We start from the raw sequence: 26964 nt of genomic DNA on the forward strand, positions 1-26964 counted from the left end.
TCATGGGCGGGATTCTCCGAAAACTGGCGTGATGTCCGGGACCCGGTGCCAAAAATGGCACGGATCACTCCGGCGTCGGGCCCCCCAAACAACGCAAATTCTCCGGCCCCGAATGGGCTAGCAGCGGCGTGACGCCATTCGCGATGGCGTCACCCGACGTGGACGGCGTGACGGCTCAAAAGGTGCGCCCACCCTGGAAGACTCGACAAGATGGCTGCCCGTCGCGTAGCCCCGAGGTTCCAGGACAGCGACATCGAGGCACTCCTGGATGCAGTGGAGGAGAAGAGGGAGTCCCTGTACCCCGGACACGGCCGCAGGATCGCCCACGCCTCAGCCGGTGTCTGTGGAGGGAGGTGGCAGAGGCCGTCAGGGTGAGTCCCCCACCTCCCTCCCTGCCCGATGCGCAGCACACCCCCAGGTGAAACCAACCCTAACCTCTGCACTATACGCGCAACCGATGGCGTGCATTCATATACCTGTCTAACACTGATGCCCTTTACCCCTGCCACCTACCCGCCCCCCACAGGAGAAGCGCGCACACAACAATAGGGAGCATGAGAGGACTGGAGGGGGCCGTGCTGATGAGAGGCCACTCACCGTACAGGAGGAAAGGGCCCTGGAACTGGCTGGTGGACCTGAGGACCGGGAGGTTGCCGATGCAGAGGTCGGGGGCCCACCAGCAAGTGAGCCACCGACAGCCCGTCCCCATATCCCCCCTCCCCCATATCATCAGATCACCGCCTGCGTGTCTAACCATGCATGCTTCATAGTGTATTGCAGGAGCAAACGTCGAGGCACCCATCCTCGCAGATGCCGACTGCCCACAGGATGCCCCAGGGCGATCCCGGGAGACGGAGATACCCGGACCCTCTGGCACGCGACGCCCGCAGGATGCCCCAGGGCGACCACGAGATACGGAGATACCCGGACCCTCTGGCACGTGACGCCCAGAGGATGCCCCAGGGCGACCACGGGATACGGAGAGACCCGGACCCTCTGGCACACGACGCCCGCAGGATGCCCCAGGGCGACCACGGGATACGGAGATACCCGGACCCTCTGGCACGCGATGCCCGCAGGATGCCCCAGGGATACGGAGATACCCAGACCCTCTGGCACGCGACGCCTGCAGGATGCCCCAGGGCGAACATGGGATGCGGAGAGTCCCGGACCCTCTGGCATGCGACGCCCGCAGGACGACCACGGGATACGGAGAGACCCGGACCCTCTGGCACGCGACGCCCACAGGATGCCCCAGGGCGACCACGGGATACGGAGAGACCCGGACCCTCTGGTACGCGACGCCCGCAGGATGCCCCACGGCGACCACGGGCGACGGAGAGACCTGGAGCAATAGGGAGACGACGCCCCCGTCTCGTGCGGGTGCAGCGACGCAGGCGTGTGCCACCCAGCGACGAGGTGGACAACCACAGACCCCCGTCACCGCCGAGCCACAAAACCACTACCCAGGACAGCCCTACCCAGGACACCGAAATACAGGACAGTGACACAGAGTGGATGGGTGGAGACGAACCGCCACCCCAAAGTACCATGGACTCAAGAGTCGGACGATGCGCACGACACAACGCCACTGCTGTCCCCAACACCCTCCACCATCGCAGAGACACTCACCTCGGTTGGGCACTTTAGCGATGAGGCATCTGGTACACTCACTGGTGCGCACAACACAGCCGTCCCGGTACAGCAGGTGGAGGTAGGAGCAGCAGAGGGGCAGGGAGGTCGGAGGGCATCCTGGCGCAAGCAAACATCTGCCGCCCAGGTGGATCCCGGGTTCCTGGAGTTACCACACCCACCCATAGCCCCAATGCAACAACCGAACCTGGGACGAGCGAAGAGGGTGACGGTCGGCTTGCAGCGGCTGCAGTCGCAGGTGGAGGAGTGCACCCGCGTTCAGGAGCTGGGAGTGGTGCCGGTCATGCGTGCCACCCAGGCCTACACTGCACGGGTGGCGTCCGCGGTGGAGGCAATGGGTGCGACGGTGTCAGACATGGGGAGCAGCATGCGAGGCCTGGGGCTTTCCGTGCAGGCGGCGTCTGTGGCCCAGGTCATGGCTGCCCTCTCACAGGAGGCCATGAGTCAGAGCCAGCGCCAGCGGCAGATGGCAGACGTGCTCAATGCCGTGGCCCTGTCTCAGCAGGCCATGGCCCAGTCTCAGCAGGCAATGGCCCAATCCCTGCAGGCCATGGCCCAATCCCTGCAGGCCATGGCCCAGTCTCAGCAGGCCATCGCTGAGGGCATCGGCGCCATTGCCCATGTGCTAGCCGGCGTCGCACAGTCACAGACAGGGATGGCCAACGCCCTGAGCTCCATGGCTGCAAACCTGCAGACCCTTGTCGATACCAGCACAGGCCTCCAGGACTGGCAGCGCCAGGTGTCGGAGGTGCGTCGGATGGCTGGTCCGTTCGCACCCCCGACCCATGTTGAGGCCTGGGGGCCATTGGGCACCCCGAGGGAGGAGTTGCTGGCGCCCGTCCCTGGTCCCACTGTAGGGGAGGTCCAGGGACACTGCAGCACCTCGGACTCTTCCCCCCCCCCCCCCCCCCCCGCCGGCCTTCCGTCCCAGGTGCATCGGGTGGGCAACAGGCAGGACAGACTGGCAGCTCGCCATCCCAGTCGCCCGGGCCGCAGCCTGGCCCATCTAGGCCAGGACGCCCCAGGAAACGTCCGCCAAAGGGATCCCGGGTCAGAGGGCAGGAATCACAGGAGTCCACCTCCAGTTCTGCTGTACCGTCTGGGGAACCACCTAGGCGTAGTCAAAGGGCCCGTAAGGCCAAACAATTAGACACTGAGTAAGTTGGCACGGGTGTAGGGCACAGACGGGTTTTAGGGGGTAGGGAACAGGTATGCACTGTTTGTTATTAAAATCACTTTAACACCTACAGAAGCTGCCTTTGTGCTCTGTCCGAAGCGTGTGGGGGTGTCATGTACGTTGAGCGCAAGTGTGTGTGTGAGGGGTGGTCTTACCTCAGCCCCAGGTGAGTCTGCCCCCTTCCCCCTGGGCCGCCATCAACATCCCCCGGGCAGAGGACGGGACCGTGCGCTGCAGTGTCACAGCCGCATGCAGGGATGGTCTGGGTGGATGGTGGTACTGTGGCCATGGGCCAGACATCGTCCAACGATGTGGAGCCAGGAGCTCATTGCAGAGCGGGTTGTCACCATACTCCATGGCCTGCAATAGACACGCTTCCACCGATGCCCGTGAGAGCCCGGCCATCGTGCCGCAGGTGGATCTGCAATGGAGGGGTGGTGTGCATGCAGGTGGGGTGGGTGTGGTTTGGGGGGGGGGGGGGGGGATGAGGGTGCTGGGTGGGTGGATGGGTGGGGGGGGGGGGGGTTGAGGGTGTGGCCATGGTGTGCGGTATGTGGCCATACTCGCCGATTCCCACGCCCCCTAGTCAGTGAAGCGGGCGGCTATCAGCCTGTCCCATGCCCGCTGGCCCAGCCGGTAACGGTGGACAGCCACCCGCCCATGTCTAGCCCGTCTGCCCTGACCATTGCCCCATCCCCTCATCTGGGGAGGACTGCGCCTCTTCCTGCTGCTCCTCCACTCCGCCCTCCTCTGCCTGCGGAACATCACCCCTCTGCTGGGCTATGTTGTGCAGGACGCAGTACACCACAATGATGCGGCCGACCCTATCTGACGGATATTGGAGGGCGCCCCCAGAGAGGTCCAGGCACCTGAAATGCATTTTGAGCACGCCAAAGCACCTCTCTATCACACCCCTTGTCGCTGCATGGGCATCATTGTAGCTGTTCTCCGTGTCATTCTGTGGCCTCCATATAGGCGTCATCAGCCACGACCGCAACGGGTAACCCCTGTCGCCTAGCAACCAGCCCCTCAGCCGGGGGTGGCGTCCCTCGTACATGCCCGGGATGCAAGACCGCAACAACACATGAGTCATGTACACTTCCTGGGTACCGGGCGCAGACGTGCAGGATAATCATGCGGTGATCACAGACCACCTGGATGTTCATGGAATAGGTCCCCTTCCTATTGATGAACACGGCCCTGTTATCTGCAGCTGGCTGCGCGGCGACGTACATCCCATCGATCGCGCCCTGGACCATGGGAAACCCAGCCACGGCAGAGAAGCCCACGGTCCAGGCATCCTGGCTGGCCCAGTCCACAGGGAAGCGGATGTAGCGGTTCGTAATGGCATATAGGGCGTCTGTCACTGCCCGGATGCACCGGTGCACCGATGTCGGCGAGATGCCGGACAGGTCCCCACCTGGCGTCTGGAATGACCCTGTGGCATAAAATTTCAGGGCCACCGTAACCTGGGGAGACGGACACGGGGAGAGGGTGTCCCCCACCAGTGTCACGCGGTGCCAGGTGTGCCAGCAGGTGGCAGATGTGTGCCACGGTTTCCCAGCTCATCCGGAGTCTCCTTCTGCATTCCCGGTCTGTGAGGTCCTGGTACGACAACCGGGGCCGGTACACACGGGGCCTCCTCGGGTGCCTCCGTTGCCGTGGCGCCGCGACGTCCTCCTCCCCCTCCTCGTGTTCCTCCTCCACTACGTACTCCCGCTGCTCCTCCTCCTCATCCTGTCGGGCGGGTGTGCCTCCAGCATGGGCGGCTGCCGCCTGCCCCTCTGCGGCATGCTCCTCTGCGGCAGCCTGCGCCGCCTCTCTGGCACGCTCCTCCTCCTCCAGGGCAGCATGGAGAATAGCGGCTGCCGCCACGGTGGCCAACATCGCTGGCTGATCAGAAAACATGACGGCCTGCGGAGGGGGGGGGGGGGAAAGAGAGAGAGAGAGAACGTCATCATTGCCCGTACCCCCCCTCCTCCCAGCCAGGTGGCATGGGCTGCATGGGCACGACTGTTGGAGGAAGGCACCTGGCAGGGCGGACAAACTCCCTTGCCCTCGCACCCCCCTCCTCGGCCACCCCCCCTGGCACTCACTCCCCCCCCCGTACCCAGCACTCAGCCCCCCCCCCCTCCTCGCCAGCACTCACCCACCCCACCCCCCACACTCACCCCCCCCCCCCCCCGACCCCGGCACTCAACCCCTCCCCCCCTCCCCCGTCGGCACTCCCCCAAAGCCCACCCCACCTCCCACACACACCTCTCCCCCACACACACAGACTGCAGCCACGCCATCACCTCTCCTGCGGCCACCCCTCAGGCCGTGACCTACCTCCACGCTGGACGGCGTCAACCATCAACACTGGTTGATGCCGTTAAAAAGGTGTTTTGATTTACGCGGGACTTCGGCCCATCCGGCCAGGAGAATATGGGCAGCCCCGGTGTCCATTGTCTCGCGCCCGCCCCTGCCATTCACCGAGGTGAGCGGCGCGATTGACGCCCCGCCGACTTTTCACCCTTCGGAGAACTCAGCAGGCGGCGGGGGCGGAATTTACTCCACCCCCCAGCGATTTTCCGACCCAGTGGGGGGTCGGAGAATCCTGCCCCTGGTTACTAAAGGGAGTCAGTGCTTTTGAGGACGGAGGACAGAAAATAGGCATTAAAAATTCTACTGAATGCTTTCTCCCCTTTAATGACCAGTTTAAGCTTTGCTCTCAGTTTACAATGTCACCTGAGCCAACAGAATTGCAACACTTCAGGTATCTGTTACTCTATTTTGGAATACAGAAAATAAGTTAATATGGTATTGTCACCACATTAGGATCACTTTACCATAGATTACATGGGGTGCTAGTGAAGAATAAGGGAACAAAGGGAAGGTTTAAGTGCTCTTTATAAATTACATGTTTTAATGCAAAGATAATTTTAACCTCACCTGATTTCAATAGAGTAAAATTTGATGAGTATAAAACACAACTCACGTTACCTACCACCCATGCCCTGCCCTGTGGCTAGATTAGAATGTCCCCACAAGCAGACTAGAATCTCAGGCATTAGACTCCTGCTCGCAGGGCTTTACCACTGACACCAGAAAATGAGCAGACCTGCAGGTTATCACAGATGGGATTGTTTTAATGTTCTGGAGTGTCCATTGACCACCATGCACTAACTATGCATGGCATGGCAAGCCTACGCAAGTTTCACCCATCGTAATGACAACCTCAGGCAAGTAATTCCTACATGAATGATGCCCAGAGAAGTCAATGCCTCACCTTAAGCAGACCTCTTGCTCCACATAGCTTGCAATTCAGTCCTCTTGCCTCTTGGTTCTTTGCTCTCCAGTTACAGGAGCAACCTACAGTGGAATTAATAACCCTGCGCCAGGAATGACTTACGTAAAACATAGAAAATACAGCATAGAAAATACAGCACAAAACAGGCCCTTCGGCCCACGATGTTGTGCCGAACTTTTGTCCTAGATTAGGAACAAATCAATCTACACCCGAGCATTCTACCGTAATCCATGTACCTATCGAATAGCCGCTTGAAGGTCCCTAATGTTTCCGACTCAACTACTTCCACAGGCAGTGCATTCCATGCCCCCATTACTCTCTGGGTAAAGAACCTACCTCTGACATCCCCCCAATATCTTCCACCATTCACCTTAAATTTATGTCCCCTTGTAATGGTTTGTTCCACCTGAGGAAAAAGTCTCTGACTGTCTACTCTATCTATTCCCCTGATCATCTTATAAACCTCTATCAAGTCGCCCCTTGGTTTTTCATTTTCTGCCCTGGTCATCCATCCAAACCAGAATCTCTCCCTTTGCAGTGAGTTACTAAACACAGACCTATGACTTTCCAGTGCAGCATGCATTAGCTTTCCAAAGAGTGACACAATAGCAAAAGAGAAACTGGAAAAGTTAATAATAATGCACTAACTACATCTAACCATAATCCTTCACAGGATTTATGAGCTTGCTACTCGAGTGGAGTCAACAATAACTAATTTCTAATTGTGCTCAATTAGCAGATCTGATATGACATGATCTGAATCACGCAGCTACCTATTGTTATGAACCTCACAACCCAATCAGAACAGTTATCTTTTAAGCCACCAGCATTTGCGTGAAAAATATCATTGCTAAGTGCACATTCAGCTATTTTAACTATGGACTAGGAAACAAATCTTTTAAACCTTATCCCACCGTAGTCCTATGTCTCAGCATATATTCTTTGTTCTTTCAACATTGGCCCATTGCACAAATATACGCTCCCCAAGTCATGTTCAAATGCAGCAAGACCTGGACAATATCCAGGCTTGGGCAGTCAAGTGGCAAGTAATAGTTATGCCACACAAATGCCAGGCAATGCCCATCTCCAACAAGAGAGATTCTAACAATCATTCCTTGACATTAATGGCATTTTCATCAATGAGTCAACATCCTGGGGATTACCATTGACCAGAAACTGAACTAGATTAGCCAGATAAATGCCATAGCCACAAGAGCAGGCCAGAGGCTAGGAATCCTGCAGCCAGTAATGCACCTCCTGACTCCCCAAAGCCTGTCAACAATCTAAAAGTCACGTGTCAGGAATGCGATGGAATGCTCTCCAATTGCCTGGACGAGCGCAGCTAAATCAACATGCAAGAAGATTGACACCATGCAGCATAAAGCAGGCCGCCTGCCATTCACGCCCATTACCACGAACGCACAGTAGCAACAGTGTGTAGCACCTACAAGGTGTACTGCAGGAACTCACCAAGACTCTTTCAACAGCACATTCCAAACCCGCAACCACTACCATCGAGGACACGGCAGCAGATATCTGGGAACACGACCACCTAGATGTTCCACTCACCATCCTGACTTGCAAATATATTATATATATATTATATAGTCCCTACAGTGCAGGAAACCATTCGGCCAATCGAGTCTGCACCGACCATTTGAAAGACCAGCCTACACAGATCAAATCCCCACCCTACCCTGTAACCCCACCTAACCTTTTGGACACGAAGGGGCAATTTAGCATGGCCAATCCACCTAACCTGCACTTCTTTGGACTATGGGAGGAAACCGGAGCACCCAGAGGAAACCCACGCAGACACGGGGAGACTATGCAAACTCCACAGTCACCCGATGTCGGAATCAAACCCAGGTCCATGGCGCTGTGAGACAGCAGTGCTACCCACTGTGCCGCCTAGCTTTTGTCATCGGTGAGGTTTGAAATATTACATTTGGTCCCCATATCCAAATCACAGATATTGTGAACAGCTGGTGCTCAAGTACTTGACAAAGAGTCATCGGACTCGAAACATTAGCTCTTTTCTCTTCCTACAGATGCTGCCAGACCTGCTGAGATTTTCCAGCATTTTCTCTTTCGTGCTCAAGTACTGATCCTTGCAGTACTCCACTTGTCACAGCCTCCCAACATGTGAATGGCCAGTTTATTCCTACTCACCATTTTCTGCCTGTTGGTGCATCCTTAATTCATGTTATTATATTACCTCCTATCCAGTGTGCTTGAATTTTGCAAACCAACCTCCTGTGGGGCACTTTATCAAAAGCCTTCTGAAAATCCAAAAGCCTTCTGAAAATCCAAGGAAACTATATCCACGGACTCTTTTTTTTTTTTATATAAATCAATCCTGTCAGTAACATCCTCAAAAAAACTCCAACAAGTATGTCAAACATGATTTCCCATCACAAATCCATTTTGACTGCCCAATCAGATCTTGGTTTACCAAGTGTCCATTTATCACATTCTTTATAACAGATTCCAGTACTTTTGCCACTACTAATGTACGGCTAACATGTCTGTAGTTCCTTGTTTTCCCTCTCTCGCCCTCCTTTCTTAAATAGTGAGGTGATTTTAGCTGCAGGAACCATTTCAGAATTAAATTTGGAAGATGACCACCAATGCATCCACTATCTCCATAGCTATCTCTTTCAACACTCTGGGATGTAGACTATCAGGTCCCTGGGACTTATCAACCTTCAATCCCATTCATTTTAACAATGCAACCTTCTTACTAATACTGGATAAAAGGGTCATCTGGACTCAAAACGTTAGCTCTTTTCTCTCCTTAGATGTTGCCAGACCTGCTGAGATTTTTCAGCATTTTCTCTTTTGGCTTCTTATTAATACTAATTTCCTCATTCTAACTCTTGGGAGAATTCTTGCATCTTCCTCAGTGAAGACAGACATAAAGCAATCATTTAGCTTGGTTGCCTTTTCTCCATTATAAATTCTCCCAACTCTGTAATGGCCCCGATCTGCCAATAGTTGAACGTTTCCTTTTTATGTACCTATAGGAGCTTTTACAGTCCATTTTTATGTTTCTTGTCAGTTTACATTAATATTCTATTCTCCCTTTCTTTATCAGTTTCTTGGTCCTCCTTTGCTGTATTCTAAAAACCTCCCAATTCTCAGGTTTGCTACTATATGTGGCAATGTTATAGGCTATTTCTTTTATTCTTATACAATCTTTAACTTCCCTTTGCTAGCCAACAAAGTTGACTGACTTTCTTTTTAGGTTTTTGTGCCTTGAAGGAATGTATAGCTGCTGTAAACCATGTAATAATTCTTTAAAGACTATCCATTGCCTATATATCATACCATTACATTTTCCTAATCCACTGTAGCCAATTTCCCCCTCATACTTTCGTAACTTCCGTTGTTCAAATTTAACACCCAAGCTTCAGAATGAACCATCTCACTTTCAAACAATTTATCATATTGTGGATTCTTAAATTCCGAAATAGCTGAGCAAGCCACTCAATTATATGAAATCTCCACAAAGTCTAACAGGAATGAAACCAACCAAACGGATCACCTGCCATCAACCTAGGTGCCGGAAACTACAACAGCACACCCAACCCTGGTGATCCTCAGAATCTTCCTTATTAACATCTGAGGGCTTGTGCCAAAATTTGGAGGGATGTCCCACGGACTAGTCAAGTAACAGCAGGACATACTCCGTAAGGTACGATTCCATGGGTATGACAATGCATGAGGAGACAGTGGTGTAGTGGTAACGTCACTGGACTAGCAATCCAGAGACCCAGGGTAATGTGCTGGGAACCAGGGTTCAAATCCCACCATGGCAGATGAAATTTGAATTCAATAAAAATCTGGAATTAAAAGTCTAATGACGAAACTATTGTTGACTGTTGTAACAGCTCCTCAGGTTCACTACCATCCTTTAGGAAAGGAAATCTAGTCTGGCCTACATGTGACTTCAGAGCCACAGCAATGTGGTTTGACTCTTAAATGCCCCAGGCACCATCATCATGGTATGTGCCACCCTACCAACAGACCCAGCAGAGGTGGCGACACAGTGGTATACAGTCAGGAGGGAGTTACCCTAGGAATCCTCAACATCGACTCTGGACTCCATGAACGGTCATGGTATTAGGTCAAACTTGAGCTAGGAAACCTCCTGCTGGTTACCTAGCACACCTCCCCAGCTGATGAATCAGTACTCCTCAATGTTGAACACCACTCAATGAAGCACCGAGGGGGGCAAGGGTGCAGAACGTACTTTGGGTGGGGGACTTCAATGTCCATCACCAACAGTGGCCCATTACTGACCAAGAATTAGTCTGAGGCTGGTGATGAGGGAACTAACGATGAAAATCCCGACATGACCTCATCCTCACCATTCTAACTGTCACAGATGCACCTGCCCACAACAGTACTGGTAGGAGAGGCCTCCGCACAGCCCTTGTAGAGAAGAAGTGCTGTATTTACAGTGAGTTTACCCTCCATCAAGTTGTGTGGCACCACCACCATGCTAAATGGGATAGATTTTGAACAGATCTAGCAATTCAAAACTGGACATCCATAAGATGCTGTGGAACATCAGCAGCAGAGTTGTAAACAACAACAATCTGTAACCTCATAGCCCAGCGTATCCCCCAATCTACCATTATCATAAAGCCGAAAAATCAACCCTGGTTCAATGATGAGTAGGTGAGCATGCCTAGCATACCTAAAGACAAGGTGTCAACCTACTGAAACTACAACACAGGACTCTTACTTGCATGCCAACCAGTGGAAGCAGCATGCAACAGATGGAGTTAAGTGATCCCACAACCAACTGACCAGATCCAAGCTCTGCAATCCTGCCAATCCTGTGGTTCAATTGTCCATCATCATTCGCAACTGACTGGAGAGGAGTCTCCACAAACATCCCCATTCTCAATGATGAGGGAGCCTCATTCTTAATGATGAGGGAGCCAATGTGAGTGCAAAAGAGAAGGCATTTGCAGCCATCTTCAACCAGAAATGCCAAGTGGGTGATCAGATACCAGTCTTCAGGCAATTCGATTCACTCCACATGATTTGAATTTTAAAAAAATGTTTTTTTTTAAAAAAGAGTATCCAATTATTTTTTTTTCCAATTAAGGGGCAATTTAGTGTGGCCAATCCACCTAACCTGCGCATCTTTGGGTTGTGGGGGGTGAAATTCACGCAGACACTAGGAGAATGTTCACTAGGACAGTGAACCTCAGCCGGGATCGAACCCGGGTCCTCAGCGCCGTAGGCAGCAGTGCTAACCATTGCGCCACCATGCAGCTCTTCGATTCACTCCACATGATATCAAGAAACGATTGAAGGCCCTGGGTAATGGAAAGGCTATGGGCTCTGACAAAATTCCGACAATAGTACTGAAGACTTGTGATCCAGAGCAAGCCACACTCTTAGCCAAGCTCTGGCAATGTGGAAATTACCCACATAAGTAAATAAAAACCAGGATAAATCTAACCAGGCTAATTACTGCCCCATCAGCCTACTCTCAATCATCAACACAGTGATGGAAAGTATCATTGGCAGTGCTGTTAAGTGGCACTTACTCAACCATAACCAGCTCACTGACATTCAGTGCCACTCACCTCCTGACCTCCATTAAAGCTTTGGTCCAAACATGGACAAAAGATCTGAACTCGAGATAAGGCCAACTGCCCACAATTCAAGGCAGCATTTGGTCATGTGTGGCATCACCGAACACAAAGAAAAATGTTTGTAATTGTTGGAGGTCAATTATTTCAGTGCTAGGACGTCACTGCAGGGATTCCTCAAGATAGTGTCCTATGCCCAACCATCTTCAGCTGTTTCATCAATTACCTTGTCTCCATAGGTCAGATGTGATGATATTCACTGATGATTGCACAATGTTCAACACCATGCATGAGTCTTCAGATACTGAAGCAGTTCATGTCCATATGCAGCAAGACTGGACAACAGTCGGGCTTGGGCTGATAAGTTTCAAGTGTAAGGGCCTTTCCTGTTAATTCCTTTATTTCCTGTTCATTTTATCGATTTTAATCCATGGATCTTTAATGGCGACATACTGGACTGCACCTTCCTTCCCCCCCTCCCTTTCTTTCTTTTATCTCACTCAATTATAAGTCTGCAGAAGTCTCAAGATCTTGATGAGTCTACAGTAAAAACCATTCCAGACTGAAATCAAATACATCAACCAACTGGAGACCTAGACTGAAGAAAAATCTAACTGGAATATGTCCATCTGAAACAGATCTTGTCCTTTTATATATATATATATATATATATATATATATATATTATTTGCTGCCTATTTAATTATAGCTATTGGTATTAATAAAATTGCCCAACAGCAACTCACCAAGGCTCCTTTGACAGCATCTTCCAAATCTGCTCCATCTATCACCAAAAAGGACAAGGGCAGCAGAGGGATGGGAACACCTCCACCTACAAATTCTCCTTCAAGTCATACACCATGCTGACTTGGACATATATCGCCTAGAACTTCACTATTGCTGGGTCAAAATCCTGGAACTCCCTAACAACGCTGTGGGTGTTCCAACAACACAGACTGCAGAGGTTCAAGAAGCACATCACCAGCTTCTCAAAGGCAATTCGGGATGGACAATAAACGCTGGGGTTTAGCCAGAATCGCGCACATCCCAAGCCCGAATAAAAATTAAATAAGCCACAAATTGTATTTCTGTGGGAGGACTACACTGTTAACAGATGAGGGGCGAGATTCTCCGACCCCCCCGCCGGGTCGGAGAATCGCCGGGAGCTGGTGTGAATCCCGCCCCCGCTGGTTGCAGAATTCTCCGGCACCGGAGATTCAGTGGGGGCGGGAATCGCGCCTCGCCGGTTGGCGGCCCCCCCCCCCCCGTGATTCTCCGGCCCGAATGGGCCGAAGTCCCGCTGCTAGAATGCCTGTCCCGCCGGCGTGGATTAAATCACCTCTCTTACCGGCGGGACAAGGCGGCGCGGGGGGGCTCCGAGGCCCTAGGGGGGGGGGGGGGGGCGATCTGGCCCCGGGATGTGCCCCAATGGTGACCTGGCCCACCGATCCGCGGGCGGGCCTGTGCCACGGGGGCACTCCTTTCCTTCCGCCTTCGCCACGGTCTCCACCATGGCGGAGGCGGAACAGACTCCCTCCACAGCGCATGCTTGGGGATGCCGTGAGCGGCCGCTAACGCTCCCGCGCATGCGCCGCCCAGAGATGTAATTTCCGCACCAGCTGGCGGGGCGCCAAAGGCCTTTTCCGCCAGCTGGCGGGGCGGAAATCAAGGTTAGGGCTCGCCCCCCCAAGATGCGGAGGATTCCGCACCTTTGGGGCGGCGCGATGCCGGACTGATTAGCGCCGTTTTTGGCGCCGGTAGGCGGACATCACGCCGATACTGGAGAATTTTGCCCGAGATATTAAACTGAGGCCCTATCTGCCCTCTCATGAATGTAAAAGATTCCACTATTTAAAGAGAGGAGTTCTCCCAATACCTTGGCCAACACTTAAACCTCAACTGATACCTCAAACATCTAGCTATTAATTTAAGTGCTGTTTGGAGGCTTGCAGTGTGCTAATTAACTGTTGTCTTTCCTACATTACAACAGTTACATTTCAATGTGATTTCTCATTAAATTTGCTGCAGAAAGTTAGGTCTGGTTATTGATAGAACCAAGTTCTATTATAATAATATGATAGTTGTCATTAAATATTGGGATGACTAAAGTCAGTGGCATTGGACCCCCACCGCAAACTTTGTTCCCTAGACACTGACTTTATCCCTCTCCCTGGCCCACCATCTGAAGTAGCAAACTGTTCACAACCTTGGCATTCCATATGACCCCAAGATGAAGTTCCAATAATATATCCACTCTTTCACCAAGATCACCTTCTTCTAGCTTTGTAACATTGTCCGTCTCCACACCTGCAGCTGAAATCCTCATCTGTGCCTTTATATCTAGACTTGACAATTCCAATATTTTCACTGTAACTTCATTGCAGTGTTAATGTAAACCTACTTGTGACACGAATAATGATTATTATTACTCTCCTGGATGGCCTCCCACCATCCATAAATTCAAACTCATCCAAAGCCCAACTGCCGATATCCTAACTCGCACCATCTTGTTCAACCATCACCCATGATCTACACTGATCTACACTACTCTTGGTATGGTAATGATTTTAGAATTCTCATCTTTGATTTCAAATCCTTCCATGGTCTGGTCTTTCCTATTCCCATAATCCCTTCCAGCCTACAACCCTCCAAAATATCTGCATTCCCTCCAATTCTGGCCTCTTGCACCATTGATGACCATGTATTTGGCTGCCTGGGCCCCAGGCTCTGGAGTTCCCCATCAAATCTCTACAGCGCTCAAACAATGCTCCCTGTTAACTACACCGCCACACAGCAACTAGAACATCCTTGTGCAGGCTGTGCATAAATTACTGCAAATGCACGCTGCGCAAACAAATTTAAAGGGCCACACACTTCAATTGATCACCCAGACTCTCCAAAGAGGGAACATTGCACTCCATAACTCTAATCTTTTGGTTGAGTGCTAATGTCTGTTGTGATCCACTGTCAAAATGCTTGTTAATTTCTCCTGTGATGCATGTTAGGATGTTTACTATATTAAAAGGTGCTATATAAATGTAAATTATTGTTGGTGGCTGTTCATCTGCCTCAATGGCCCGTAAAGTGAACATTTAAACTGTTGCGCCATCCTGTCAGCTAGTGTAATGTTTCCATTTTTTTCCTATCTTTCATTTCTATCTTTTTTTTCTCCTCTCATATCCCAATGTTTGTTTCCCCCTCTATTTCTATACATAAATAGACTCCAATTCACCTACACTAACTCAAACCCCTCAGTATCTTTATTTCTCAATCCTTCACTCAAGGCCCAGAACTACTCAAGGACATCAAAGCAATATGTGGTTTTCTGCCTGGTGTTTATAGAAAACTGCTATTTTGTGATCTTAGGATTAGACCATACAGTGCCCTAAGATACAAACTAGATTTTCATATGGCTCCTGATATCAACCACTATCAAGATTTATTTGCGATGCAACAATAAGTGACGGGCACAGGAAAAGCTCTGCAGAATTATTTTCTGTTGTGGCCTGTGACAATCAGAAGCGAGTGAAAAAAAAACTGTGCAGTCAGGAGCTTAAACCCTGCTGGATTTTGATTCCTCCACATCCTTTATCAGGAACTGATCAAATGTACAGTCTTATCTCATTATGGGCTAGTAATTGTTCTTAATAACCTGTTGGTCCCGCTTAGATGCACTGTCAGGTGCATTTATTCCATGAGCCATCTACAGACTTCATTATCTGCAAATGATATGCAATTTAAAAACATAGGGGTTGAACTGCTTGCTTTGATGGAACTTGCAGTGTTTATATGTAACCAAATTTAGCGTTTTAAAAATATTTATACTATGAACACATTCAAAGAAAATTTGAAGTCATTATTAAAAACATGGGGTTAAGTATTTGTTTGCATCCATTTTTAGATGCGGGGGGGGGGGGGGAAGAGAGAGAGAGAGAGAGAGAGAGAGAGAGAGAGAGAGAATGATGTCACAGTTCATGTTAGGCTACACCCGGTCATTTTGCGGCAGGCTACAAACATTGTACTGTTTCCTTATTTGAAGAATTGTAGTGTTCACCAGAGAATGACCCATGCTGCTGGCTTAATCTTAACATCGAGCAGAGGGCATGTCAACCATGTGTTTCAGCAGGTCTTTTGGCAGTGCTAGCATCTTTACCTCTGGACCAAAAGCTCCAGCTCCATGTCCAACGTCAGGATTTGCCAGCCAAAGAAGGAGTGTTCATAACACAGTTCATCAGGCTGATAATCAGCGTAGGAATCCTTCCACCACTCCCACTATTCCCCATAAGGAAAATCAGTGTGGGTGAGGAGATACACTAAAAACAAAATGTGTTTAAGCTAACCTTAGCCTGTACTTCTTGAAGGGGAACTGACGTATTATGGTATTCTGCTGCTGATTCCCAGTCGTGTATTCCTTTAAGGAAAAGGATGGCAGCACTGCTGCCTCATGGTGCCGAGGACCTGGGTTCGATCCGGCCCTGGGTCATTGTCTGTGTGGACATTCTCCCAGTGTCTGTGTGGGTCTCACCCCCATAATCCAAAGATGTGCAGGATAGATTGATTGGCCATGCTAAATTGCCCCTTAATTGGAAAAATATATATTTTTTAAAAAGGTAAAGGACATCAAATGGAGCAACAGGATGAGAGAGGCTCAAGGCTACAGGATGCAGCACTGGAGACCTTAGTCTAGGTTAATGTTTCTACAGGGAGGCCAGGAGACCCTTAAGGTCCCTGCTGAGAATGGAATAGGGGTAGGTGGCCAATGCCTGGAATCTCACCCCTGGATCTGGCCATTGTATCGCTAGAAATTCAACAACCTCAGGTGGGTGATCAAGGTCAATAAATGCATCCTCACATGACATCTATTAACCATCAAACTCTCAGGTTGCTCAACACACCACGCGTCCATGAAAATAAAAATTATTTCTCTTCCAGATTTTCTTGATTAAATTCTGTTTTTAAAAACGGACAAAAGTTAATTCATCAAGCTCCTGCAATGTGACACCCCTTGCATTGTACGAAAATTCCAGCCAAGCCGACAAAGGACGAGCAGATGAAACAGTTGTACCAGCCAGCTGAGGCTGAGCTATGATGCCTCATCCCCAATGTTCTGCCAATGGCTCCAGAATTATCTGCCCAAAATACATTGGGTTTAACAAGGGTCCTTCTGAAAATACAAGGTTAGCTAAATGGCTCGACCAGAAACCACCCGGTCACATGGCCGAGACTTGAGCTGATGGAATTGCTTTCATTATACAGCTTTTGGATTCAGTATTCAGTTGCTGCTTAGAGAAAACCGGACCCCAGGCTAGCAGCCTGCCTCTAACATTCATCTCTCTCAAAGTTAGGTCTCCAAAAGGAATTGTGTATTTCACCTACAGAGTGAACTAATTCCCAGAATACAAGAATACTTTGCTGCATCTTCAACTGCATCCGCCAAGTTCCTGGGACAAAGACCAGGAATTCTGCCAGACAAAGCCACCTGAAAGAACCTTCATTGAACATTGATTTACTGGACTCTACTCGCATGATTTAATGCCAATGCCTTTTTGACTTTTTAAAAAAGTAACTCGTAATTTGTAACTGCTTTCTTTCTCCGACTTTCTACCTGCTTGCGCGTTGAGTGTGAATGTATGTTGCGATCCATCCCTCGAGTTTTGAATGTGTTAATAAATCCTAGTTCTGTTTCACTTTAAAATAATTTGCTGTGGGATTATTTTTTAACATTGGACCTAATAAACCAGGGTACGGGAAACACACCACAGATCATTTAACAAGGGAATGTATATGAAAGGGAACCAACTATATTAGAAATTAAAACCACCATTGTCACAGGCAGAAGAAGGGAACAGTAAAAATAATTCAATTCACCTTGTCCTCGTATCCGTACCAGATGCTCGTTGCCATGCAGGCTCAGATTTCTGCCATCATGCCTGTGGATCTCTGTACTCAAAACAGCATGCAGGTATACACAGAATCCACCCTCCAATAGATTACTAGGCTTGCTGAGGCATTGACCCAATATGCACCACCTGCAATCTTCAATCAGGATTTCAGCATTCATGCTCCTACTTCTGCCGCTACACCAGTGTCCTCTCAGTGAGCCAGCCCAGATTATTGCCTCCTGAGTCAATGTACTACAGTCCTAAGGAGGGCCAACAAGGCCCAGAACTGCTCGAGGGTGTCCAGAAAGGCCATATGCAGTCTTCCCCATTTAAAAGTCAATAGCCTTCCATCAGCCATGCTGCAGCTGCTGAGGTACACTGCACAACAGTACGAGGTCAGGAAAAGACACCCACAAGATAGGTACTAAGGTGATGACCAAAGGTACAGTTTTTGTGTATTATTTGGTTATATAGCTGGAGATGGCTGTTATGGAATGGTCTGTAATGGCAGCATTCATTGTGGAATTTTGGCCAAGATGATGTAGTGGTAGGGTGTCACAGGTAGATGGGAAGGCAGGGAAGTGTGGTGCAATGGTAATGAAGGGATGAAACCATAAAGGAACTCGAGTCTCAGTAGACCCTCATGTAACGAGGAGTTTCTAGATACCTCCTCCTCCTGAATTGGCCTTGGCAATGCCTAATGCTGTGACCTTATAATAATGAGGTTGTCAGCAATGCAGCAGACCGCCAGAAACTTTGAAACATGCATCAGCCAGTGCTATAGGGTTCCCCCCACCCCAATGCAACAGAACCATTACTTGAGAACACTGATGGGGTCTGCTTCACCATCATCTTGGTGGCAGCTGTGAATGGTTACCACTGGGCGTTGAGGAGTGTTCCAAGTTTGAAGAATGTACTTCAAATCAGCTAAAGAGGCTGGATGAAGTCACAATTTGCCCACTGAAAGCTTCTGTTGTGGGCACACCCATACTAGCACCTCTCCTACTGTGGGATGTTACACCAGAAGCAGCTAGAAATAGAACATAGAAAATACAGCACAGAACAGGCCCTTCGGCCCACGATGTTGTGCCGAACCTTTGTCCTAGATTAATCATAGATTATCATTGAATTTACAGTGCAGAAGGAGGCCATTCGGCCCTTTGAGTCTGCACCGGCTCTTGGAAAGAGCACCCTACCCAAACTCAACACCTTCACCCAACACCAAGGGCAATTTGGACATTAAGGGCAATTTATCATTGGCCAATTCACCTAACCTGCACATCTTTGGATTGTGGGAGGAAACCGGAGCACCCGGAGGAAACCCACGCAGACACGGGGAGGACGTGCAGACTCCGCACAGTCAGTGACCCAAGCCGGAATCGAACCTGGGACCCTGGAGCTGTGAAGCAATTGTGCTATCCACAATGCTACCGTGCTGCCCTTGAGAACAAATAAATCTACACTATATCATTTAACCGTAATCCATGTACCTATCCAATAGCTGCTTGAAGGTCCCTAATGTTTCCGACACAACTACTTCCACAGGCAGTGCATTCCATGCCCCCACTACTCTCTGGGTAAAGAACCTACCTCTGATATCCCTCCTATATCTTCCACCTTTCACCTTAAATTTATGTCCCCTTGTAATGGTTTGTTCCACCCGGGGAAAAAGTCTGACTGTCTACTCTATCTATTCCCCTGATCATCTTATAAACCTCTATCAAGTCGCCCCTCATCCTTCTCCGTTCTAATGAGAAAAGGCCTAGCACCCTCAACCTTTCCTCGTAAGACCTACTCTCCATTCCAGGCAACATCCTGGTAAATCTTCCTTGCACCTTTTCCAAAGCTTCCACATCCTTCCTAAAATGAGGTGACCAGAACTGTACACAGTACTCCAAATGTGGCCTTACCAAAGTTTTGTACAGCTGCATCATCACCTCGCGGCTCTTAAATTCAATCCCTCTGTTAATGAACGCGAGCACACCATAGGCCTTCTTCACAGCTCTATCCACTTGAGTGGCAACTTTCAAAGATGTATGAACATAGACCCCAAGATCTCTCTGCTCCTCCACATTGCCAAGAACTCTACCGTTAACCCTGTATTCCGTATTCATATTTGTCCTTCCAAAATGGACAACCTCACACTTTTCAGGGTTAAACTCCATCTGCCACTTCTCAGCCCAGCTCTGCATCCTATCTATGTCTCTTTGCAGCCGACAACAGCCCTCCTTACTATCCACAACTCCACCAATCTTCGTATCGTCTGCAAATTTACTGACCCACCCTTCAACTCCCTCATCCAAGTCATTAATGAAAATCACAAACAGCAGAGGACCCAGAACTGATCCCTGCGGTACGCCACTGGTAACTGGGATCCAGGCTGAATATTATGTTGCATTCGTCATTGTGCTTCCATAGCACCTGCTCCAGCAATGCTCCAGAGGTTAACTTTGTGACCATTAGGTAATGCTAAAGTTATTTGCAATTGCAACGAGACAAACACTGTAGTCACAGATCTGGATGAAAATGGTCTCTCAAAGTGAAATGGATGGTTAGTCCCTTTCACTTCTTTATTTCCTGAACAGGAACCTACACACCAGAGGAAGCAACTAAACTAAACAACATTAAGACACGAGATGTCTTCCAACATCGCTGCATTGAATAATTATAAGATTTTACAAATTAAACCCACCAAAGACTGTTCTAAATGTGAACATGTGCATATTATAAACTTTTAAAGCAAATTTACAAATAATACAAAGTAAATGCTCATGCCAAGTTATTTTTTCTAACTAGAAGGATCATTGAAAAGTTTCATATAACAGAGGTTTCTCAAAGTAAACTCTTGCCAAAGAGCCCACTTTGCTTTCATTATTACAATTAATGTATCTTCACAGACTCGATAGGCCGAATGGTCTCTTTCTGCACTGTATGTTCTATACTAAGCTGCAATGTACAGAAAATCCTAAATCAACACTGGGTGTTCAGCTGATTTACACATTTATGTTCTGGTCACTGGGTATCGTGAAACTGGGAAGCATTTACGCAAGTTAATTTTGTTCCATTATCCTGCGGTAAAATTATAGACCCAGTGTTTTATGGATCTATGGTTTTGCTGCTTGGATTCAGTGGTTCAAGCACAGGGAATTAGATTAATTACTCTGCAGATCATTTGCCCATCATTAAGCACGTAATGGAAATTTAAGTTCCACTACAGAGTTTTGCTTGTTTCATAAAACCTCAGAAACATTAGTACAAGAGGTATCTTTCAGCTCACTGAACCAGGACAGGATCAGCCTAGCTCATCAGTATTATCCATTCTAATTCCATTATCTTGCCCTCCCTGTACCCTTTATTTTCCCCATCAAAATATTTGCTTTAGCTCACTCTTAAATGTCATAACGGATGCTGATTCAACAGCCACTCACAGTATTGCATCATATATTTTAATAACCTTATGCTTCTTCTAACACTTTGTGCTTTTAGATATAATCTCAAATGTATGCCCCATTGCCACCCATTCAACAATCAGTTGAAAAAAGATTTAATTTGCTTTCCTTAGCTCTTTCAAAACCTTTTAAACACCTCCTAGATCCTTCCCAACATTGAACAACGAAAACAGCCCTATTTTGGTGATCATGGGCGAGATTCTCCGACCCCCCCGCCGGGTCGGAGAATCGCCGGGGGCTGCCGTGAATCCCGCCCCCGCTGGTTGCCGAATTCTCCACCACCGGATATTCGGCGGGGGGCGGGAATCGCGACGAGCCAGTTGGCGGGCCACCCCCCGCGATTCTCCGGCCCGAAGTCCCGCCGCTAAAATGCCGGTCCTGCCGGCGTAGATTAAACCACCTACCTTACCGGCAGGACAAGGCGGCGCGGGCGGGCTCCGGGGTCCTGGGGGGGGTCGCGGGGCGATCTGGCCCCGGGGGGTGCCCCCACGGTGGCCTGGCCCGCGATCGGGGCCCACCGATCCGCGGGCGGGCCTGTGCCGTGGGGGCACTCTTTCCCTTCCGCCTTCGCCACGGTCTCCACCATGGCGGAGGCGGAAGAGACTCTCTCCACTGCGCATGCGCGGGAATGCCGTCAACGGCCGCTGACGCTCCCGCGCATGCGCCACCCGGAGATGTCATTTCCGTGCCAGCTGGCGGGGCACCAAAGGCCTTTTCCACCTGCTGGCGGGGTGGAAATTCGTCCGCCGCCGGCCTAGCCCCTTAAGGTTGGGGCTCGGCCCCCAAAGATGCAGAGCATTCCGCACCTTTGGGACGGTGCGATGCCCGACTGATTTGCGCCGTTTTGGGAGCCAGTTGGTGGACATCGTGCCGTTTCCGGAGCATTTCACCCCATATCTATATCTTGTTTCATCTCTGGTATCATGCTTTTAAATCCTCATTGGATTGTTTTCCCAATAGCCTCGGAAACACACAATACTCTAACCATGCACACTGCACAAACTGATCACTGCCTCCTTCATTCTGCAATTTCAATTTATTTTTACACAGAGAACGCTATTTCCTTTTTAATTCAATTTTCAAATTAAAATTCTTGCTTTAAAATTTATTTTGGTTCTTTTTATTCTTAGTCCCACCAAAAAAGTTATTCACTTATTCATTCCATCTGCTGAGCCACCAGTTAGATTACATGACAGTAGCGATTGGACTCTGTTATCATTGCTGCTGACAATCACATCCAGAAATAATTATAAATAAATTTGAATTGTATCAACTGAATTTGTCATACTCAATACACCATTTGCAATTTTTTTGCTGTTGTCTACAAATTTTAAGACCCATTTGTATATAGTTTTTGCATTTTGGATAGTCATTATTTCATTGCTGGTTGTGTGACCTTACTGGGCACAAAGTGAAAGCCATGGCCGGGATTCTCCGAAATCCCAGCCAAGTGTTGACGCTGGCATCAACGGGCCTCCTGGCCCAGCAATTCACTGCCTTTTAGGGGGCTAGCACGGCGGCGGAGTGCTGCGCCCTGCTCCGGAGCCGAAAGGCGGCCCTCTATGGCTGGTGCGGGTCCGCGCATGAACGCGATGGCCATCTCTGCGCCTGGTTGCCGTCTCCGCACCGACGCGGAGCAACATGTTGGGGACCTAACAGCAGGCCCACGCGGAAGGAGGTAGGCCCCCTCCAGATCGCGGCCGGCCGCTGATCGGAAGACCCCGATCGCGGGCCTGAACCCTGTGGAGCCCCCCCCCCCCGAGTCAGATCTCCCCAACCCCCCACCAGGACGTCCACAGCGGCTGTGGGTCCAAGCTCCCACCGGGTGGTACCAGGTTTGAACCACGCCGGCGTAACTCGCCGGGAGTTCAGCCCGTCGCCTGCGGAGAATCGCCGCGGGGGCCTACTTCAGCGGCCCCCGACCGGTGCCGCGGTGACCGCATTTGGTGCTGATTCTCTGGTCGCTAGCCCGGCGTGGCGGGAATTACCCGCTCCCTCGGCGATTCTCTGACCCGTCACGGGCTCGGAGAATCCCGGCCCATGTTTCTGCATTTCAAAAGTGACTAACTAGACTTTTAAAAAATGTTCTTTTTAAAACTCTTACAAGTGTCCTGAGGACATTAAATGTGCTATAAAAATTAATTTAGTTTTTTATAAAAAGAGGGGTACCAGAAGATATCCTTGGGGAACACGACTAACTTAATCTGAAATGTGTTCTCACTATGCATATTGCCGTCCATCCTTCATGCATACTGCCACTTTAGTTTTAATATAATGGGCCTTCTAACAAATGTGCCACTTTATCAAAGATTTTAGGAAAGCTCAAATATATAATGAGCTTGACTTTGCAGTCAGCAGTAAAGCACGCGCCCCTGATCTGGAAGAAAGTTGCCCACAAAAATCTAGCAAATGCTGCGGCGGACAACTCTCCTTTCCCAATGCCAACTTGGTTCTGGCACCAAGTCAGTGATCTTGAGGCATCTAGCAACACTGATGACAACAAGGAGAATAAGCAGCCAATCGCATCGGAGTATTCACAAAGACAGCAGTAGGAAAGTAACAATCCCTATATCGAACTATCAATCGCAACATAAAATTGGATTTAAATTAGTGGTTAAAATCACAAACTTTACTTTTTTTTTTGAAAAAGATGCTAAATTTGTCATGGAGAAACCTGAAATACAACTTATATAATGGGCTGGAGCATCCCCGCGAACGGGCCACGCCACCCCGACGCCGCAGAGCGGAGAATCGGCGCCGGCGTGGTTGGCGCGACACCGGTCGCGGGCCGCCTGCCGATTCTCCAGCCCGGATGGGCCGAGTGGCCGTTAGAAAAGAGCCGATTCCCGCCGGCACCCTTCTAACCTGCTCTGGGCCGGCGGGACCTCGGCGTGTAAGGGCCGGGTGGCGGCCTTTGGTGGGAGGGCCTCCGATATGGCCTAGCCTGCGATCGGGGCGCACAGATCGGCGGGCCGGCCTCTGTAGCTGGGGGCCACCTTTCCTACACGCCGGCCCCTGTAATCCTGCGCCATGTTGCGTCGGGGCCGGCGCGTTGAAGGCCACTGCACATGCGCATTGGCGCTGGCGCCACTGCGCATGTCCTCGTTGGCGCTGGCGCCACTGCGCATGTCCTCATTGGCGCCGGCACAACTTCGCCTGCGTGGATCCCTCGGCGCACTGTTCGCGCCGGGATCGGCAGCTGGAGCAACGCGAACCGCTCCAGTGCCGTGCTGGCCCCCTGTAGGGGCCAGAATTAGTTGTGGGAGCGGCCCGTTCACGCAGTCGTAAAACGCGACGGCGTTTACGACGCCGTGGACACTCTGCCACGTGATTGGAGAATCCCGCCCAAAATTTCTATTTCAGTGCCAGCGAAGGATGCAGTGCCGAGGAAGTTACAGAGATAGGGCAATGCAAAGCCATAGACGGATTTGAGAATGGGAATAAAAACATTCAAGATGATGCTCGACCTGGAGCCAATGTAGGTCAGCCAGCACAGGGGTGATAGGGGAAGAAGCCAAGGTCCCAAGTTCGATTCCTGGCTTGGATCATGTCTGTGCGGAGTCTGCACGTTCGCCCAGTATATGCATGGGTTTCCTCCCACAAGTCCCGAAAGACATGCTAATAGGTCATTTGGACATTTTGAATTCTCCCTCCGTGAACCCGAACAGGTGCCGGAATGTGGCGACTAGGGGCTTTTCACAGTAACTTCATTGCAGTGTTAATGTAAGCCTACTTGTGACAATAAAAATTATTATAAATTTAGTATGCCAATAAAAACCCAGTTACACCTCATTCAATAAGGCCCAAGTTTTTTTTTTACATAATGAGGCTACGAGTGCAATTTCTTGCCAGTTCAATGATTGCCAATTAATTACATCAGGGACACCTTAACAGACCACTCTCAGGAGAAGGGTGGAATCGTAGAGCAACTTCTGGATTTCCATATTTAACTGCACACGTGTGGACTAATACTTTACAGTATTAACATGCAGGACATCAGCAGCCAACAATCGGCTTGAATCATTGCAACTTCACACATACAGACACATGTAAATATTTTACTGTTCGGTAAATACAACTTACAGCTGAAATAAAGTCAGCATATCTCCTGCAGGTAGACATTTTATCAACACAGCTGCGAACATACAGCTGTTAAAAAGATTTTTGCAGCTTCTCATCTTTCTCCAGTCGTAGAGATATCAAAATTCTTAAAATACCACATACCATATATTTTTTGGAAACTGCACACTTCATAAATAGTATACTCATTACAGAAGCAATGCATATACATCAGTTAGGCCGATTATCAGCAATGATGCACAGAACTCAATCCTCAAATGCAAACACACTTAATGAAACTCACATGCCTCACAGCACTTGATTATAACAATTCCACAGCTTCCAATTCCCATTCTGTCTTACAAGACATCAATGGTAAAATTCTACCCTAATACAACTTATTTCTTCTGCAATTGGTTCTGAACGTAGTAATCACATCTGGCTTGGCAACAAGTTAACTTTCGTTCAACAATGTGATCCTGAAATGTGTCGGCCTGAAATGGGAGTACAGCCAGCCCCTTTATGGAGTTTTAAAAAAAGCTTCACAATTTCTTCTCCCCACTGGCAATGTTATCTGTCAGTGATTTTCAAAGGCTTGGGCCCGGTGATGACTGACATAGTTTCAAGTGACTGAAGGCATCCACACAATACGTCTCCAAGAGTTCGGGGCACCATCCTCATTTGTTTGACACCAATTCTTTCTTTCTTTCACCCCCCAAACCAACCCGGGAAATACCAATATTGTATTCAACATAGATGCACACACAAATCGCATTTGTGACAAACGCACGTGGGGCCAGAGTTAATGCAAACAAAAATATATTTTGCACCTGTCGAGTACAAGGGTTTTGCACAAGATTGCATACCTCGCCTACTACAAAGTGTGGCAGAGCCGATCACTCTCTACACAATCGCTAGTGTACTTACGAGGAATCCAAATCTATAGCAAAGGAAGACACCGCAGCGCTCCGGAAGACTGCCACTGCAACAGAGAGAGAAAAAAATAAACTCATCTCATCAAAGGCACTTGAGGAAGCTGATCAATCGGCATGCTTTGGATGTGTAACCCCCTTCCTCCCCCTCTCTTCTCTTCTTAAACCTAAGGTGTTTAATAATTCGATGGGGGGAGCCCGAAACGCCCCGCAGTGGGTTGCTCACCTCCACACAGAAACAGCACAAGATGCACCGCCCCACTCGCTGCCATTTTGCTTGTGAGCAGAGGCCGAGGCCGGCAGCCCCGCGCAGGCGCCCTGGCTCCGCCGCGCTCCCCCCCCCGCTGTCATGGAGACGGGGCCTAGTGCTAAGAGCGGCTCCGCGGTAGGTGGCGAGTGTCCCCTCCCACCGACCTGGTCCGGCACAGCTCGTCGTCAGGGATGCCAACCCGTCTTGGGTTGACCCGGAGTCTTTCTCCAGGATACTGAAGATTAATCTCCCAAGGCGTTGCCAAGTTGCAACCCTGGAGACCAAAAAATAATAGAAATCGTGGGGACATTTAAAAAAAATAATGTCATTTTCTTTGAACCTCTCGCTTTCCCCCGAATTTGGGGGGGGGGAAGAGAGAGAGAGAGAGAGAGGCTGTTTTGGCCAACCATCACAAGTTTATAGACTCATAGAATCCCTACAGTGCAGGAGGAGTCCATTCGGCCCATTGTGTCTGCACCGACCTTTTTGAATGAGCTACCCATTTACATTTCCCCGTAACCTAACCTGCACACCAAGGGGCAATTTATCACAGCCAATCCATCTAACCCGCACGTCTTTGGACTGTGGGAGGACACTGGAGCACCCAGAGGAAACCCACACAGACACAGAGAGAACGTACAAACTCCATGCAGAC

At 49.6% G+C, this 26964-nt stretch overlaps 1 protein-coding gene across 2 annotated transcripts in view; it reads right to left on the reverse strand.

Moving 5' to 3' along the window:
- Positions 1–26388, reverse strand: part of LOC140385216 (protein disulfide-isomerase TMX3-like) — a 169293-nt gene extending 142905 nt beyond the window's left edge. Inside the window, exons 1-2 of one of the 2 annotated variants that reach the window (XM_072467123.1) lie at positions 26286–26388; positions 26055–26109 (exon numbers count right to left, since the gene is read on the reverse strand). In XM_072467123.1, the coding sequence (XP_072323224.1) occupies positions 26055–26109; positions 26286–26331 (101 nt within the window). In that variant the 5' untranslated portion in view covers positions 26332–26388. Of the gene's footprint in view, positions 1–25993; positions 26013–26054; positions 26110–26285 lie in introns of those variants that run through there. The other variant, XM_072467124.1, reaches the window with a different exon arrangement.
- Positions 26389–26964: the final 576 nt, after the last annotated feature.

The sequence above is a fragment of the Scyliorhinus torazame genome, chromosome 11 (genome assembly GCF_047496885.1).
Source record: "Scyliorhinus torazame isolate Kashiwa2021f chromosome 11, sScyTor2.1, whole genome shotgun sequence".
Taxonomy (NCBI): Eukaryota; Metazoa; Chordata; class Chondrichthyes; order Carcharhiniformes; family Scyliorhinidae; genus Scyliorhinus; species Scyliorhinus torazame.